This window comes from Coregonus lavaretus (assembly GCF_964263955.1).
Source record: "Coregonus lavaretus genome assembly, chromosome: 34".
NCBI classification, from domain to species: Eukaryota; Metazoa; Chordata; class Actinopteri; order Salmoniformes; family Salmonidae; genus Coregonus; species Coregonus lavaretus.
The window spans coordinates 32,617,215-32,631,761 of record NC_140021.1 but is presented as its reverse complement, the minus strand read 5'-3'; the positions used below and the strand labels follow the sequence as shown (position 1 = coordinate 32,631,761).

At 43.9% G+C, this 14,547-nt stretch overlaps 1 protein-coding gene across 3 annotated transcripts in view; it reads right to left on the bottom strand.

The window, feature by feature from the left end:
• Window positions 1-3,194: 3,194 nt before the first annotated feature.
• The window catches only part of LOC311109176 (SWI/SNF-related matrix-associated actin-dependent regulator of chromatin subfamily D member 3), a 53,057-nt gene continuing 41,704 nt past the window's right edge, over window positions 3,195-14,547 (bottom strand). For 2 of the 3 annotated variants that reach the window (XM_084152011.1, XM_084152013.1), the window contains 7 exons: window positions 7,544-7,645; window positions 7,166-7,327; window positions 6,587-6,684; window positions 6,028-6,220; window positions 5,486-5,608; window positions 5,298-5,399; window positions 3,334-5,051 (listed from right to left, as the gene is read on the bottom strand). In XM_084152011.1, coding sequence (XP_084008137.1) covers window positions 4,998-5,051; window positions 5,298-5,399; window positions 5,486-5,608; window positions 6,028-6,220; window positions 6,587-6,684; window positions 7,166-7,327; window positions 7,544-7,645 — 834 coding nt within the window. In that variant the 3' untranslated portion in view covers window positions 3,334-4,997. Of the gene's footprint in view, window positions 5,052-5,297; window positions 5,400-5,485; window positions 5,609-6,027; window positions 6,221-6,586; window positions 6,685-7,165; window positions 7,328-7,543; window positions 7,646-14,547 lie in introns of all 3 variants that reach the window. The other variant, XM_084152012.1, reaches the window with a different exon arrangement.

Sequence of the window (14,547 nt, the reverse complement as noted above, 5' to 3'; positions counted from 1 at the left end):
AAACAGAACAACTTATCTTTGAGATCTACGGCCACATAACAACGGCAGCCATTTTTCACTAAGTGAGGAGTGATGCATTCTTTGCAAGTCAAGATGGAGGTTTGCGAGCCAAGGACAAGCTAATAGGGTAGGAGATTCTAGTGGTTGATATTCCTCCAATCATATTCAGAGCTCTGAACTCTGTATTCTTCCTGGCTTGCCTCAGAGCTCTATAGCTGCACCCTGAGGCAATGTACAGTTTGTACCAAAGCCTGAAGTCTGCCTCCTCACATTAAAGCAGTAATCCTCCACCCCTACCCGGGCCTCCCTGGATTTTAGCTGGAATTCTCCTACTCGTGTCCTAGGGGAGGGGAGGAGTGAGTGAGCTCAGTGCACATTCAGAATGCCTTAGCAGGGTGGGTCCTGTCCACTTGGCAGCGGTCTGAGAGGGAAGGGGGGAAGCTGTTTCTCCATAGTGGGGGGGGGGGTTCAGAGAAATAAATGGGCCACTTCACATCCTCTGTCTTCTCCCTTCCTCTCTGGGCAGGAGCGAGGGGATTATACTGAAGGGCGAAAGGGACCCCTGGGTGAGGGATGTCAGGCCAGGGTTTGGTGGAGGGGAGGGGAAGGGGGGAGTGAAAGAGGTTCTTTCTGAGGTAGCTAGCAAGTGCTGAGGTTCTAGCCTAGCATTACAGCGTGCACTCCTCTGGAGATGCCTCCACCTGTTTCCCTGTGGTAGACTCAGTCAACAATAACTTGCCTGTGTGCCATCTGTCTCAAAGGAATGTCATGCTCATGCTAGAGGAGGATTGCTATAGTATTACTTACTACTGACTTTTATCAGTCAGTTTATTGCTTAAAAGTGAAGTGATCTACATTTCGTCATAGCCAAGGCCTATATGTGAATACAAATGTGACCCCGACTGTATAAGGGTGTTTCTGATCTGAGCTACACTACGCTTTGATAGATACAGCAGTCTTGCAACAAATAACCTTTCCAATTTGATGTTTCTAGAATAGATTATTTTCAGAGCATTGACCTACATGGAAAAACTTTTATGACTGACCTATTTAGGCCCATCCCCCTGCCATAGCAATAAACCACACATTGCAGACCTGATGGCATTTACAAACTTTGGCAAGCGCTTCTTTATTTACATCCAGGCGGTCTCTGTCACAACTGTAGTTTCATTATTATTTTAATTGTTTTGTTCTTTTTTTATTTTGAATGGGGGTAACCCAACACATTTGCACAAGTGAGACCTACACTCACCGGACAGTTTATTAGGTACACCCATCTAGTACCGGGACGGACCCCCCTTTGCCTCCAGAACAGTCTGAATTCTTCGGGGCATTCTACAAGGTGTCAGAAACGCTCCACAGGGATGTTGGCATCACGCAGATTGGACGGTGGTACATTCATGCTGCGAACAGCCTGTTCCATCTCATTCCAAAGATGCTCTATTGGGTCGAGATCTGGGGACTGCAAAGGCCACTCAAGTAAACTGAACTCGCTGTCATGTTCCAGGCAGTGTTTTCCACTCCTCTTTTGTCTAGTGTTGGTGATGGCGTGCCCACTAGAGCCGCTTCTTCTTGTTTGTAGCTGATAGGAGTGGAACCCGGTGTGGTCGTCTGCTGCAATAGCCCATCCATGACTACAGATTGACAGGTTGTGCGTTCCAAGATGCCGTTCTGCACACCACTGTTGTACTGCTCAATTATTTGTCTGTTTGTGGCCCACCTGTTAGCTTGCACGATTCTTGTCATTCTCCTTCGACCTCTCTCATCAACAAGCTGTTTTCATTTACATTTTACATTTTAGTCATTTAGCAGACGCTCTTATCCAGAGCGACTTACAGTTTTCACCCACTGGACTGCCGCCGACTGGATGTTTTTTTGTTTGTCGCACCATTCTCTGTAAACTTTAGACACTTGTGTGTGTGAAAAGCCCAGGAGGTTGGTAGTTTCTGAGATACTGGATCCGGCACGCCTGGCTCCGAAGTTCAAAGTTGCTTAGGTCACTCACTCGTTTTGCCCATTCTAACGTACAATCGAACAGTAACTGAATGCCTCGATGCCTGTCTGCCTGCTTTATATAGCAAGCCATGGCCACGTGACTCACTGTCAGTAGGAGCGATCCATTTTTGTGAACGGGGTGGTGTACCTAATAAAGTGTGTCTATCGCCATTGTGGTTACCAACAGACAAAATGGTGCAGTAGAGAAAGAGAGCTGTGAGGAACATGAACTCTCCTCACAAAGTCATGCACAGAGACTGCGGTTACCACCTATCCATTTAGGTAGACCAATAGGAATGCTGTTTGTCAGAGAGAGAGGAGCACACAGTTTAAGTACAGTCTTTTTTATATTAGTCAGATGACAGGTTTCCATTCTCAGACAGACGGTGTCAGTGAGTTGTAGTTTCTAGAATGCCCAGCAAGGGGCGCCCTACAGTCAAAGATGCTCCATGACTGCCAAACATTCAAGAACCATCTGGGTCAAACACAAATATCGATTGACACAATTGAACACAACAACTAGTATGCTCCCTTGATTGGTGAAGTTGACATACATGGAACCTGTAGTAACAAAAACTCTTATATGCAGATAACATCTATGCTGGCTGGGTAGCGCACAGGTTTTTAGCAAATGTTCGAAAAAGGCCCCTTCACAACGGACATTGTGTCAAATCCAGTGCTCTTCAGATCCACTTCCATGCATTCGTGAGGGTATTTACATGTCCTGTTTGAAATGTGTAAAACCTGTCCATGCAGCATGCATAGGTCTTTGTTTATGCTGAGTATAGGAGCGCTCAGCCATGTTGAAGAGAATCTTGACACAAAAGAAATGTAACAATGACACAAGTTTGAATGATACAGAAGACAGAAGTGTCGACTTCAAATCAGAAACTGCGAAGGCTTCTCCCATGACACACACACAAAACTAGAAGGGCACAGAACTGAGTTGCTGTGGTAGTTAAAGAGATGGGCAAGCCTTGTAGGTGGCGAGACAGAGGCATCATCACACCCAGCATTCAATTCTATGGTTCAACAAGAAGGCCCTAAAATAACCCCCCACACACACCCCTCCCCCAAATGTACATATAGGGACACTAGCGTCCCTGTCCTACAGCTTTAAACCTATGAAACCCAATCCTTCCCACCCCATATGTCCCGCCGTTCCCTAAATGAAACACACAGACACAAACAGACAGTCATAAGGGGGAAAAAAAGATATTTACGTTCACATATCCCTTAAAAATGTATTCATATTCACCCTTCAGTTTCAACTGGTAACGTAGCTTTATCGAGCTGAGACAAAATCACAGTAACCATTGTTCATTGTCTATTTTAACTAATATACTTTTTTTTTTTTTTTTTACTCTTTATCGAGACCTTTGGTGACTCCGTCAAAATGTTCAAGGCCAAAATACTGTCAGGCAGATCCACTTGGGACAGGTAGTTCACAAAAGATAACAAAAAATACAATGAACAAAGACCCATTTCTTCATTAATTTCAAATAATTAGTTACTGGACAATATTTTTCATAGCAGGCAATGTACAGATGTTGTGGCTGAAGCTTCACTGCCCGCCCCATGATTCTTCAACATAGGAAATGGTGTTGGTTACATCATATTCCAAAATGTTTCTATCGTTAATATTAAAAACACTGGTTTGAGTATTGGGAGAGATCTGTAGCTAATACTGTTCCCAGACATGACTTTTGTAGAGTTATCATGGCAGGACAATGAAGCAGCACAAACAATTAACCACTAAAGCTATTCCATTTGCATGACAATTTGCTGCGGCAAGTCTGTCTGGGTGCTTTGTGTTACAGAGAGTTAGTCTGTGTAAAAACATACAGGGTGTACTGACTCCTAGGCTCCACGCTATGGCCTCCAAGTGTTACTACATGACTTCACCTTGTGCTTACTCATCATATCACCATCTATCCTTTCTATAGCCAACAGATATTGATCTGAATCGTTGTAGTCCCTTTTAACATAATCTGCTGAAATACATATTCACTTATACAGAGATCTATTTATACTGTTAAATTGTTTAAGTAAATTACAGAGGAAAGGTGAAAGAAATTAAGCTAATCTTAGATTGCGTCTTAGATTAGTTTATAATAAGGGAAAATCTCATTCATGAAAGCTGCCTACCTTGAACAAATTCATGTTTTAAATGACAGACCTCAACATTTGGGCTTCAGAAGACAAATTAGCCCAGTCCCCTGACCCATTACTTCATACTGTAATCTTCATTCTGCTGGTGTTCATTTGGTTCCACACATACTCGGAGCATATTGCTCACATGAACTATACAGCTAATCATACACTAAAATCAATGGGCACAATCCAAACTGTGTGTGAGTCAAGACACTTGCAACATCAGGTTACAAACAACCACTTTGCGCTCATACGAATGAGATGCAGTGGACCATTATTACCTTTCTATTATTTACATTTGAGTCATTTAGCAGACGCTCTTATCCAGAGCGACTTACAGGAGCAATTAGGGTTAAGTGCCTTGCTCAAAGGCACATCGGCAGATTTTTCACCTAGTCGGCTCGGGGATTAGAACCAGCGACCTTTCGGTTACTGGCACAACGCTCTTACCCACTAAGCCACCTGCCGCCCAGGTATGTATAGTACTGCTGGATTCAGTCCATCTGGTTGAGATGAGAAGGCTCCAAAACACAGTGATCATTCTGCAGGCAGCTGGTTACAATGACTTGTAGTCTCTATGGAAAGACAGTGACATGCTAGCGTGTTCTAAGTGGATGACATTAAAAGCAACCAACTGTGGACCTGGGGTCCCAGGAGTGTGGAGAGATGTCCGTTTATGTCCATCAGAGATGAAGAGATTAAGGTTTTTTAGATACATGCGATTGGGGATGGGTCAGAGGCCAAAGGTCACAGTACTACAGCGATTTTAAGAAAGAAAATAAAAAACACACACACGCACAGGTCTGGGGTCAGATGAAGAGTGCAGCGTGACGTCCGAGACAGGGCGTTTAGGTGTTCCTCACGGCCAAAGCCTGCTCCAGCTCCTGTCTCCTCTGCTGGATCTGTGAGAGGGAAGGGGGAATTGGCATCAGCAACACAAAGACAACCTGACCTCAATATACCTTAGTGGATACACAGTGTCAATCAATCAATTTGTAAAAAGTGATAAATCAAACATTTGATTGCTTGTGATTTGAAGACTTGTAAAACAGAGCAGCTTCAAAGCAGAATATGACTATTCCACGGGAATCCATGCTGATCACAACTCCTAGTTTGTGTTGCTACTTGGTTGCTACGTGTCTCCTCACTTTGCAGTAGAAGTAGCGACTGACGGCCTCCTGGGACCAGGGCTCGTGGTAAAACTCTGCCCTCCTCTCCTCCTCTGGGTTTCCCACCACGTCTGTCATCAGCTGCAGCCAATCAGAGAGAACTGTTAGTCAGGTAGGTGTGTGTGTGTGTGTGTGTGTGTGTGTGTGTGTGTGTGTGTGTCCCTCACCTTCAGGTCTCTGCTCTGGGACTTGAGCCAGTCCTGGATATAGCCCTTAGGATCCCTGGAGAAGCTGAGCATAAAGTCCCTCTGGATCTTCAACTGGTTGATGGACTCAATGGTCTCATGGATCTAAAGGGGTCCATAATGATCACTGATGTCAGAGGACAGCTTACACAGATCTACTCTAAGCGTATGAAAATAACTTTCCAATTTCAATACACCAATTGATTTGAGTCACTGCGTTTCCTCAGAATTTGCATTCAAATAGTTATGTAAGAAATGGTGGTGACAGCGTTAAGAACAAGGTTTTTCCCACAGGAACATGAAGCCACAACACCTATGTAAAGGTAGATATCCCCATTGAAAAGCATTTCATTGTACTTCCAGAATTGTCTGTAATTGAAATTGAATTGTCTCCAACCCTGGCGACAAGATTCTCCGGGAGAATCAGATAGAAAACTATCGAACACGGTCAGACAGCTCTGAACTCTAATTCACATATAACTGACGGTACTTAGTCGTCACACATCTCTGCAATGTAAATCTACCTTTAAGGTCATCTTGGGTAATTGTGATTGGCTATCCTTCCTGTGTGGTTGTCCCACCTTGTTGTCCAGTGAGGCGATCTCCTGCTGGTTGGCGGTGGAGAGCAGGAAGCTGCTCATCTGGCTCTTCAGGGGGTCCTCCACCTCCACGTCAATGTCATAGCATGCCGTCTTCTTCTGGTCGTTAGGGTCCACACTGCAGGGAGAGGCAGGGAAGGATGGTGAGACTTTGAGGTTGTTGGCAGCATTTCAAATGTATTCAAAATGAAAAGCCTGGAAGGCAAGAATGCTGGTGGTCTGTCTGTATCTTACCAGCATTCTTGCCTCCCAGTCTTTACATTTGTATTGGATTATCTGCCCTTTGGGACAGTATTAACTGTGAAGCGCTGTGCCCACATTGTTATCTTATAGCTTTTCTAATGTATTCATCTGCTAGATTTTTATATTTTATAACATAACAAAACCAAAAAAAACGTTTTCGTGTTGCCTTTTATGACCAGACATTCACCCTTCAATTCAAACCAGGAAGTTGCCAGGTAGGTGTTAAGTGTGAGCTGCTCACCTGATGACGTGGTTGATGACGATGGGGTCAGGGGGCAGGAGGAGGTTGGTGAGACGCTGGGGGATCTCAGAGAACTTGAGCCGCGGGCAGTCAAAGATCTGAGAGGACGACAGTAACATCTCAGAATACAGACCTAGCAGCAGGGAAGCGCAAATGTGTCCCGAATGGCACCATATTCCCTATATAGCTATACTTTAGACCAGGGCCCATAGGGCTCTTGTCAAAATGAGTGAATTATATAGGGAATAGAGTGCAATTTAGGACGCAGCCAATAACAAAGGGATAATCTCCCCACTGAAGGTACTATGGCAACAGCTAACAGGTAATACAGTACCAGAGGAGAACTAGAAGAGTGTAGTCTACCTGCTGAAGGTACTATGGCAACAGCTAACAGGTAATACAGTACCAGAGGAGAACTAGAAGAGTGTAGTCTACCTGCTGAAGGTACTATGGCAACAGCTAACAGGTAATACAGTACCAGAGGAGAACTAGAAGAGTGTAGTCTACCTGCTGAAGGTACTATGGCAACAGCTAACAGGTAATACAGTACCAGAGGAGAACTAGAAGAGTGTAGTCTACCTGCTGAAAGTACTTGTCACAGTTGATGTACTCCTTGTCATGGGAGTCCTGCAGCTTGTTGGTCTTGACATACTGCCACAGGGCCTGGATGATACAGGAGCGGGTCTGGGTGTGGATACCCAGCAACCGAGCCAGACGAGGGTCCAGCTTAAACTGGGGGGGCTGGGGAGAGGTCAAAGTCAATACTAGCCGACTGACCTCAGGAACTATTACAACTGCCAGATGACAGCTGCTTTGGGGACACTTTTGTTAGAGTTTTGTAAGTCCTCTAAATAGATTTGAGCCTCATGCACTACTGATAATTAAAAGGACTGAAAACTTTATCTAGGAAAGCACATCAGCGGACAGTAATGTGACTAGTGTCTATGGCGCCCTCACCTGGTAGTCCAGCATTAGCAGCAGAGTGCAGCGCACGCTCACGTCCCCTGGCCGCTTCACCTGGAAGCCGTCGGTCTCCTGGGTGGTGGGAGTGCGGTGCCACTAGCAGGAAACACAGAGACAGAAACCCCACCTTGAATACTACCTACAGGCACCGGCCACGGAATTCCAGAATATGTACATACAAACGTGCACACAAAGACGATGAACGAATACATAACCAAATGTGTACACTTTCAACGAGCAGCCTTGCTCTCGACCCTTTGAGTATGTTGTCTTTTGGAAGGCTGAGTAGCTGTAAAAGAATAGATCATGCATAGTGTGGTAAGGAACTGAGTGAACTACCAAGACAGAAAAGGGTTGATCATTTGTTTTTCCAGAGGCGCTAACTCATATGTTGGCATTCAAAATAATAAAATAATCAGATTGAGAATCATTATATCAGAAGAGCATGGCTTATCAAGTTGAGACTGTACCCTACCCAAATAAAACCTCTATTTGGCATTATACTATCAATTTTCTCCTCTGATATCCAGATATGAAACCCTCCCTGGTATTTTATCTATGTGGAAATGTTATTTGAGTCTGCGTCTTACCTTCGCTTTACTGGTCAGCTGCTGAAAAGAAAAACACTTAAAGTTCCCTGCGTTTCGGTGAATTGTAGCCACGTAGCATGCAACACTGGGAGGGAACTGATGGAATGCTTTTCTACAGCTTCACCACTAACTCAATGTAGGGTTTACAACAATATGTTTTCATTGCTGGGTTGTGGTACATTCTGTTTGATGGACAGATTCATTCCAAGCAAATCTATATATGCCATCTATCCTTGCTAAAAGATTATAAGGTGGAAAACCTTGAGAAGTACTCTAACCTCAAAACAGTCAAGGAAGCATTTTGTCAAGTTAGAACATCTTGTGTTCATTCTCCGGTACAGTGGATTCCTCGATCTAAAACCCCATTTAATACTAAAATCAGTAACACGCTGTATAGGACTGGCTGGGTTTTACTGCCTCTTCAGTAACATATCTGTTCTCGGATGATGACATCAGCCAGATAAGTCAATAAGAGTGATGTCAGGTCTTCCAGTAGCCAACAACACTAAAATAGGCTAAATACAGTACATGAGAATACCCACTGGGCACACACTGGTTGAATCAATGTTGTTTCAATGTAATTTGTCAACGTATTGTGACGTGGAATCAATGTCGAAAATACATTGGATTTGAAAAAAGTCATCAACTTCAACCATGAAAACATACATGAAATGAGTTTGAATAGGAAATATAGCAAAATGAATAGGAAATGTAGTCATTGACAAGGTTAGAAATAATCATTTTTAATTGAAATAATAATTGTGTCCTTCAAACTTAGCTTTCGACAAAGAATCCTCCATTTGCAGCAATTACAGCCTTGCAGACCTTTGGCATTCTAGTTGTCAATTTGTTGAGGTAATCTGAAGAGATTTCACCCCATGCTTCCTGAAGCACCTCCCACAAGTTGGATTGGCTTGATGGGCACTTCTTACGTCCCACAACAGCTCAATAGGGTTGAGATCCGGTGACTGTGCTGGCCACTCCATTATAGACAGAATACCAGCTGATTGCTTCTTCCCTAAATAGTTATTGCATAGTTTGGAGCTGTGCTTTGGGTCATTGTCCTGTTGTAGGAGGAAATTGGCTCCAATCAAGCGCCGTCCACAGGGTATGGCATGACGTTGCAAAATGGAGTGATAGCCTTCCTTCTTCAAGATCCCTTTTACCTTGTACAAATCTCCCACTTTACCACCACCAAAGCACCCCCAGACCATAACATTGCATCCACCATGCTTGACAGATGGCATCAAGCACTCCTCCAGCATATTTTCATTTGGTCTGCATCTCACAAATGTTCTTCTTTGTGATCCGAACACCTCAAACTTCGATTCGTCTGTCCATAACCCTTTTTTCCAATCTTCCTCTGTCCAGTGTCTGTGTTCTTTTGCCCATCTTAATATTTTATTTTTATTGGCCAGTCTGAGATATGGCTTTTTCTTTGCAACTCTGCCTAGGTCAGCATCCCAGAGTCGCCTTTTCACTGTTGACGTTGAGACTGGTGTTTTGCGGGTACTATTTAATGAAGCTGCCAGTTGAGGACCTGTGAGGCGTCTGTTTGTCAAACTAGACACTCTAATGTATTTGTCCTCTTGCTCAGTTGTGCACCGGGGCCTCCCACTCCACTTTCTATTCTGGTTAGAGCCAGTTTGCGCTGTTCTGTGAAGGGAGTAGTACACAGCGTTGTACGAGATCTTCAGTTTCTTGGCAATTTCTCGCATGGAATAGCCTTCATTTCTCAGAACAAGAATAGACTGACGAGTTTCAGAAGAAAGTTATTTGTTTCTGGCCATTTTGAGCCTGTAATCAAACCCACCATTTCTGATGCTTCAGATACTCAACTAGTCTCAAGAAGGCCAGTTTTATTGCTTCTTTAATCAGCACAACAGTTTTCAGCTGTGCTAACATAATTGCAAAAGGGTTTTCTAATGATCAATTATCCATTTAAAATGATAAACTTGGATTAGCAAACACAACGTGCCATTGAAACACAGGATTGATGGATGCTGATAATGGGCCTCTGTACGCCTATGTAGATATTCCATTAAAAAATCAGCCGTTTCCAGCTACAATAGCCATTTACAACATTAACAATGTCTACACTGTATTTCTGATAAATGTGATGTTATTTTAATGGACAAAAAAATTGCTTTTCTTTCGAAAACAAGTACATTTCTAAGTGACCCCAAACTTTTGAACGGTAGTGTACAGTCGTGGTCAAAAGTTTTGAGAATGACACAAGTATTGGTCTTCACAAAGTTTGCTGCTTCAGTGTTTTTAGATATTTTTGTCAGATGTTACTATGGTATACTGTTGTATAATTACAAGCATTCTATAAGTGTCAAAGGCTTGTATTGACAATTACATTAAGTTTATGCAAAGAGTCAATATTTGCAGTGTTGACCCTTCTTTCTCAAGACCTCTGCAATCCGCCCTGGCATGCTGTCAATTAACTTCTGAGCCACATCCTGACTGATGGCAGCCCATTCTGCATAATCAATGCTTGGAGTTTGTCAGAATTTGTGGGTTTTTGTTTGTCCACCCGCCTCTTGAGGATTGACCACAAGTTCTCAATGGGATTAAGGTCTGGGGAGTTTCCTGGCCATGGACCCAAAATGTCGATGTTTTGTTCCGAGCCACTTAGTTATCACTTTTGCCTTATGGCAAGGTGCTCCATCATGCTGGAAAAGGCATTGTTCGTCACCAAACTGTTCTTGGATTGTTGGGAGAAGTTGCTCTCGGAGGATGTGTTGGTACCATTCTTTATTCATGGCTGTGTTCTTAGGCAAAATTGTGAGTGAGCCCACTCCCTTGGCTGAGAAGCAACCCCACACATGAATGGTCTCAGGATGCTTTACTGTTGGCATGACACAGGACTGATGGTAGCGCTCACCTTGTCTTTTCCGGACAAGCTTTTTTCCGGATGCCCGAAACAATCGGAATGGGGATTCATCAGAGAAAATGACTTTACCCCAGTCCTCAGCAGTCCAATCCCTGTACTTTTGCAGAATATCAGTCTGTCACTGATGTTTTTCCTGGAGAGAAGTGGCTTCCTCGCTGCCCTTCTTGACACCAGGCCATCCTCCAAAAGTCTTCACCTCTCTGTGCATGCAGATGCACTCACACCTGCCTGCTGCCATTCCTGAGCAAGCTCTGCACTGGTGGTGCCCCGATCCCGCAGCTGAATCAACTTTAGGAGACGGTCCTGGCGCTTGCTGGACTTTCTTGGGCGCCCTGAAGCCTTCTTTACAACAATTGAACCTCTCTCCTTGATGTTCTTGATGATCCGATAAATGGTTGATTTAGGTGCAATCTTACTAGCAGCAATATCCTTGCCTGTGAAGGGCTTTTTGTGCAAAGCAATGATGATGGCACGTGTTTCCTTGCAGGTAACCATGGTTAACAGAGGAAGAACAATGATTTCAAGCACCACCCTCCTTTTAAAGCTTCCAGTCTGATATTCTAACTCAATCAGCATGACAGAGTGATCTCCAGCCTTGTCCTCGTCAACACTCTCACCTGTGTTAACGAGAGAATCACTGACATGTCAGCCGATCCTTTTGTGGCAGGGCTGAGATGCAGTGGAAATGTTTTTGGGGGATTAAGTTCATTTTCATGGCAAAGAGGGACTTTGCAATTCATAACATTCTGGAGTATATGCAAATTGCCATCATAAAAACTGAGGCAGCAGACTTTGTGAAAATTAATGTTTGTGTCATTCTCAAAACTTTTGACCACGACTTTATATTGGGTGGTTGAAATTATGTTGAATTTCACATTTGATTAGACATACACTACATGACCAAAAGTATGTGGACACCTGCTCGTCAAACATCTCATTCCAAAATCAAGGGCATTATTACGGGGTTGGTCCCCCCTTTGCTGCTATAACAGCCGCTACTCTTCTGGGAAGGCTTTCCACTAGATGTTGGAACATTGCTGCGGGGCCTTGCTTCCATTCAGCCACGAGCATTAGTGAGGTTGGGCACTGATGTTGGCCGATTAGGCCTGGCTCTCAGTCGGGGTTCCAATTAATCCCATAAGTGTTCGATGGGGTTGAGGTCAGGGCTCTGTGGAGGCCAGTCAAGTTCTTCCACACCGATATCGTCAAACCATTTCTGTATGGACCCCGCTTTTGGCCTTCCCCAAACTGCTGCCACAAAGTTGGAAGCACAGAATCGTCTATAATGTAATTGTATGCTGTAATGTTAAGATTTCCCTTCACTGGAACTAAGGGGCTTAGCCCGAACCATGAAAAACAGCCCTCCTCCACCAAACTTTACAGTTGGCACTATGCATTGGGGCAGGTAGTGTTCTCCTGGCATCCGCCAAACCCAGATTCGTCCGACGGACTGCCAGATGGTGAAGCGTGATTCATCACTCCAGAGAACGCGTTTCCACTGCTGCAGAGTCCAATAGCGGCGAGCTTTACACCACTCCAGCCGACACTTGGCATCCCGAATGGTGATCTTAGGCTTGTGTGCGGCTGCTCGGCCATGGAAACCCATTTCATGAAGCTCCCGACGAACAGTTCTTGTGCTTACGTTGCTTCCAGAGTCAGTTTGGACCTCGGTAGAGAGTGTTGCAGACGATTTTTACGCACTACGAGCATCTGCACTCGGCGGTCCCGTTCTGTGAGCTTGTGTGGTCTACCACTTCACGGCTGAGCCGTTGTTGCTCCTAGATGTTTCCACTTCACAATAACAGCACTTACAGTTGACTGGGGCTGCTCTACAGGGCAGAAATCTTACGAACTGACTTGTTGGAAAGGTGGTATCCTATGACGGTGCCATGTTGAAATTCAATGAGCTCTTCATTAAGGCCACACATGGCTATGTGCTCGATTTTATATACCTGTCAGCAACGGGTGTGGCTGAAATAGCCGAATCCACTAATTTGAATGGGTTTCCACATACTTTGTATATATAGTGTATGTTATTTGACCTTGTTTCAGTTAATAGTAAAATGGTATGTTTGAATCAATGTCATGCCATCAACCTAAATAAAGGAGGTACAGTATATATACAGTACCAGTCAAAGGTTTGGACACACCTACTCGTTCAAGGGTTTTTCTATATTTTAACTATTTTCTACATTGTAGAATAATAGTGAAGACATCAAAACTATGAAATAACACATATGGAAACATGTAGTAACCAAAAAAGTGTTAAACAAATCAAAACATATTTTAGTTTTGAGATTCTTCAAAGTAGCCACCCTTTGCCTTGATGACAGCTTTGCACACTCTTGGCATTCTCTCAACCAGCTTCATGAGGTAGTCACCTGGAATGCATTTCAATTAACAGATGTGCCTTGTTAAAAGTTAATTTGTGGAATTTCTTTCCTTCTTAATTCGTTTGAGCCAATCAGTTGTGTTGTGACAAGGTAGGGGTGGTATACAGAAGATAGCCCTATTTGGTAAAAGACCAAGTCCATATTATGGCAAAAACAGCTCAAATAAGCTAAGAGAAACGACAGTCCATCATTACTTTAAGACATGAATGTCAGTCAATACGGAACATTTCAAGAACTTTGAACGTTTCTTCAAGTGCAGTCGCAAAAACCATCAAGCACTATGATGAAACTGGCTCTCATGAGGGCCGCCACAGGAAAGGAAGACCCAGAGTTACCTCTGCTGCAGAGGATAAGTTCATTAGAGTTAACTGCACCTCGGATTGCAGCCCAAATAATTGCTTCACAGAGTTCAAGTTTGCTTTATCTTGGCCAGGTCGCAGTTGTAAATGAGAACTTGTTCTCAACTGGCTTACCTGGTGCAAAAAAAAACAGACATCTCAACATCAACTGTTCAGAGAAGACTGCTTGAATCAGGCCTTCATGGTCGAATTGCTGCAAAGAAACCACTACTAAAGGACACCAATAAGAAGAGACTTGCTTAGGCCAAGAAACACGAGCAATGGACATTAGACTGGTGGAAATCTGTCCTTTGGTCTGATGAGTCCAAATTGCCGTGTCTTTGTGAGACACAGAGTAGGTGAACAGATGATCTCTGCATGTGTGGTTCCCACCGTGACACATGGAGGAGGAGGTGTGATGGTGTGGGGGTGCTTTCCTGGTGACACTGTTAGTGATCTATTTAGAATTCAAGACACACTTAACCAGCATGGTTACCACAGCATTCTGCAACGATATGCCATCCCATCTGGTTTGCGCTTAGTGGGATTTGTTTTTCAACAGGACAATGACCCAAAACACACCTCTAGGCTGTGTAAGGGCTATTTGACCAAGAAGGAGAGTGATGGAGTGCTGCATCCGATGACCTGGCCTCAACAATCACCTGACCTCAACCCAATTGAGATGGTTTGGGATGAGTTGGACCGCAGAGTGAAGGAAAAGCAGCCAACAAGTGCTCAGCATATGTGGGAACTCCTTCAAAACTGTTGGAAAAGCATT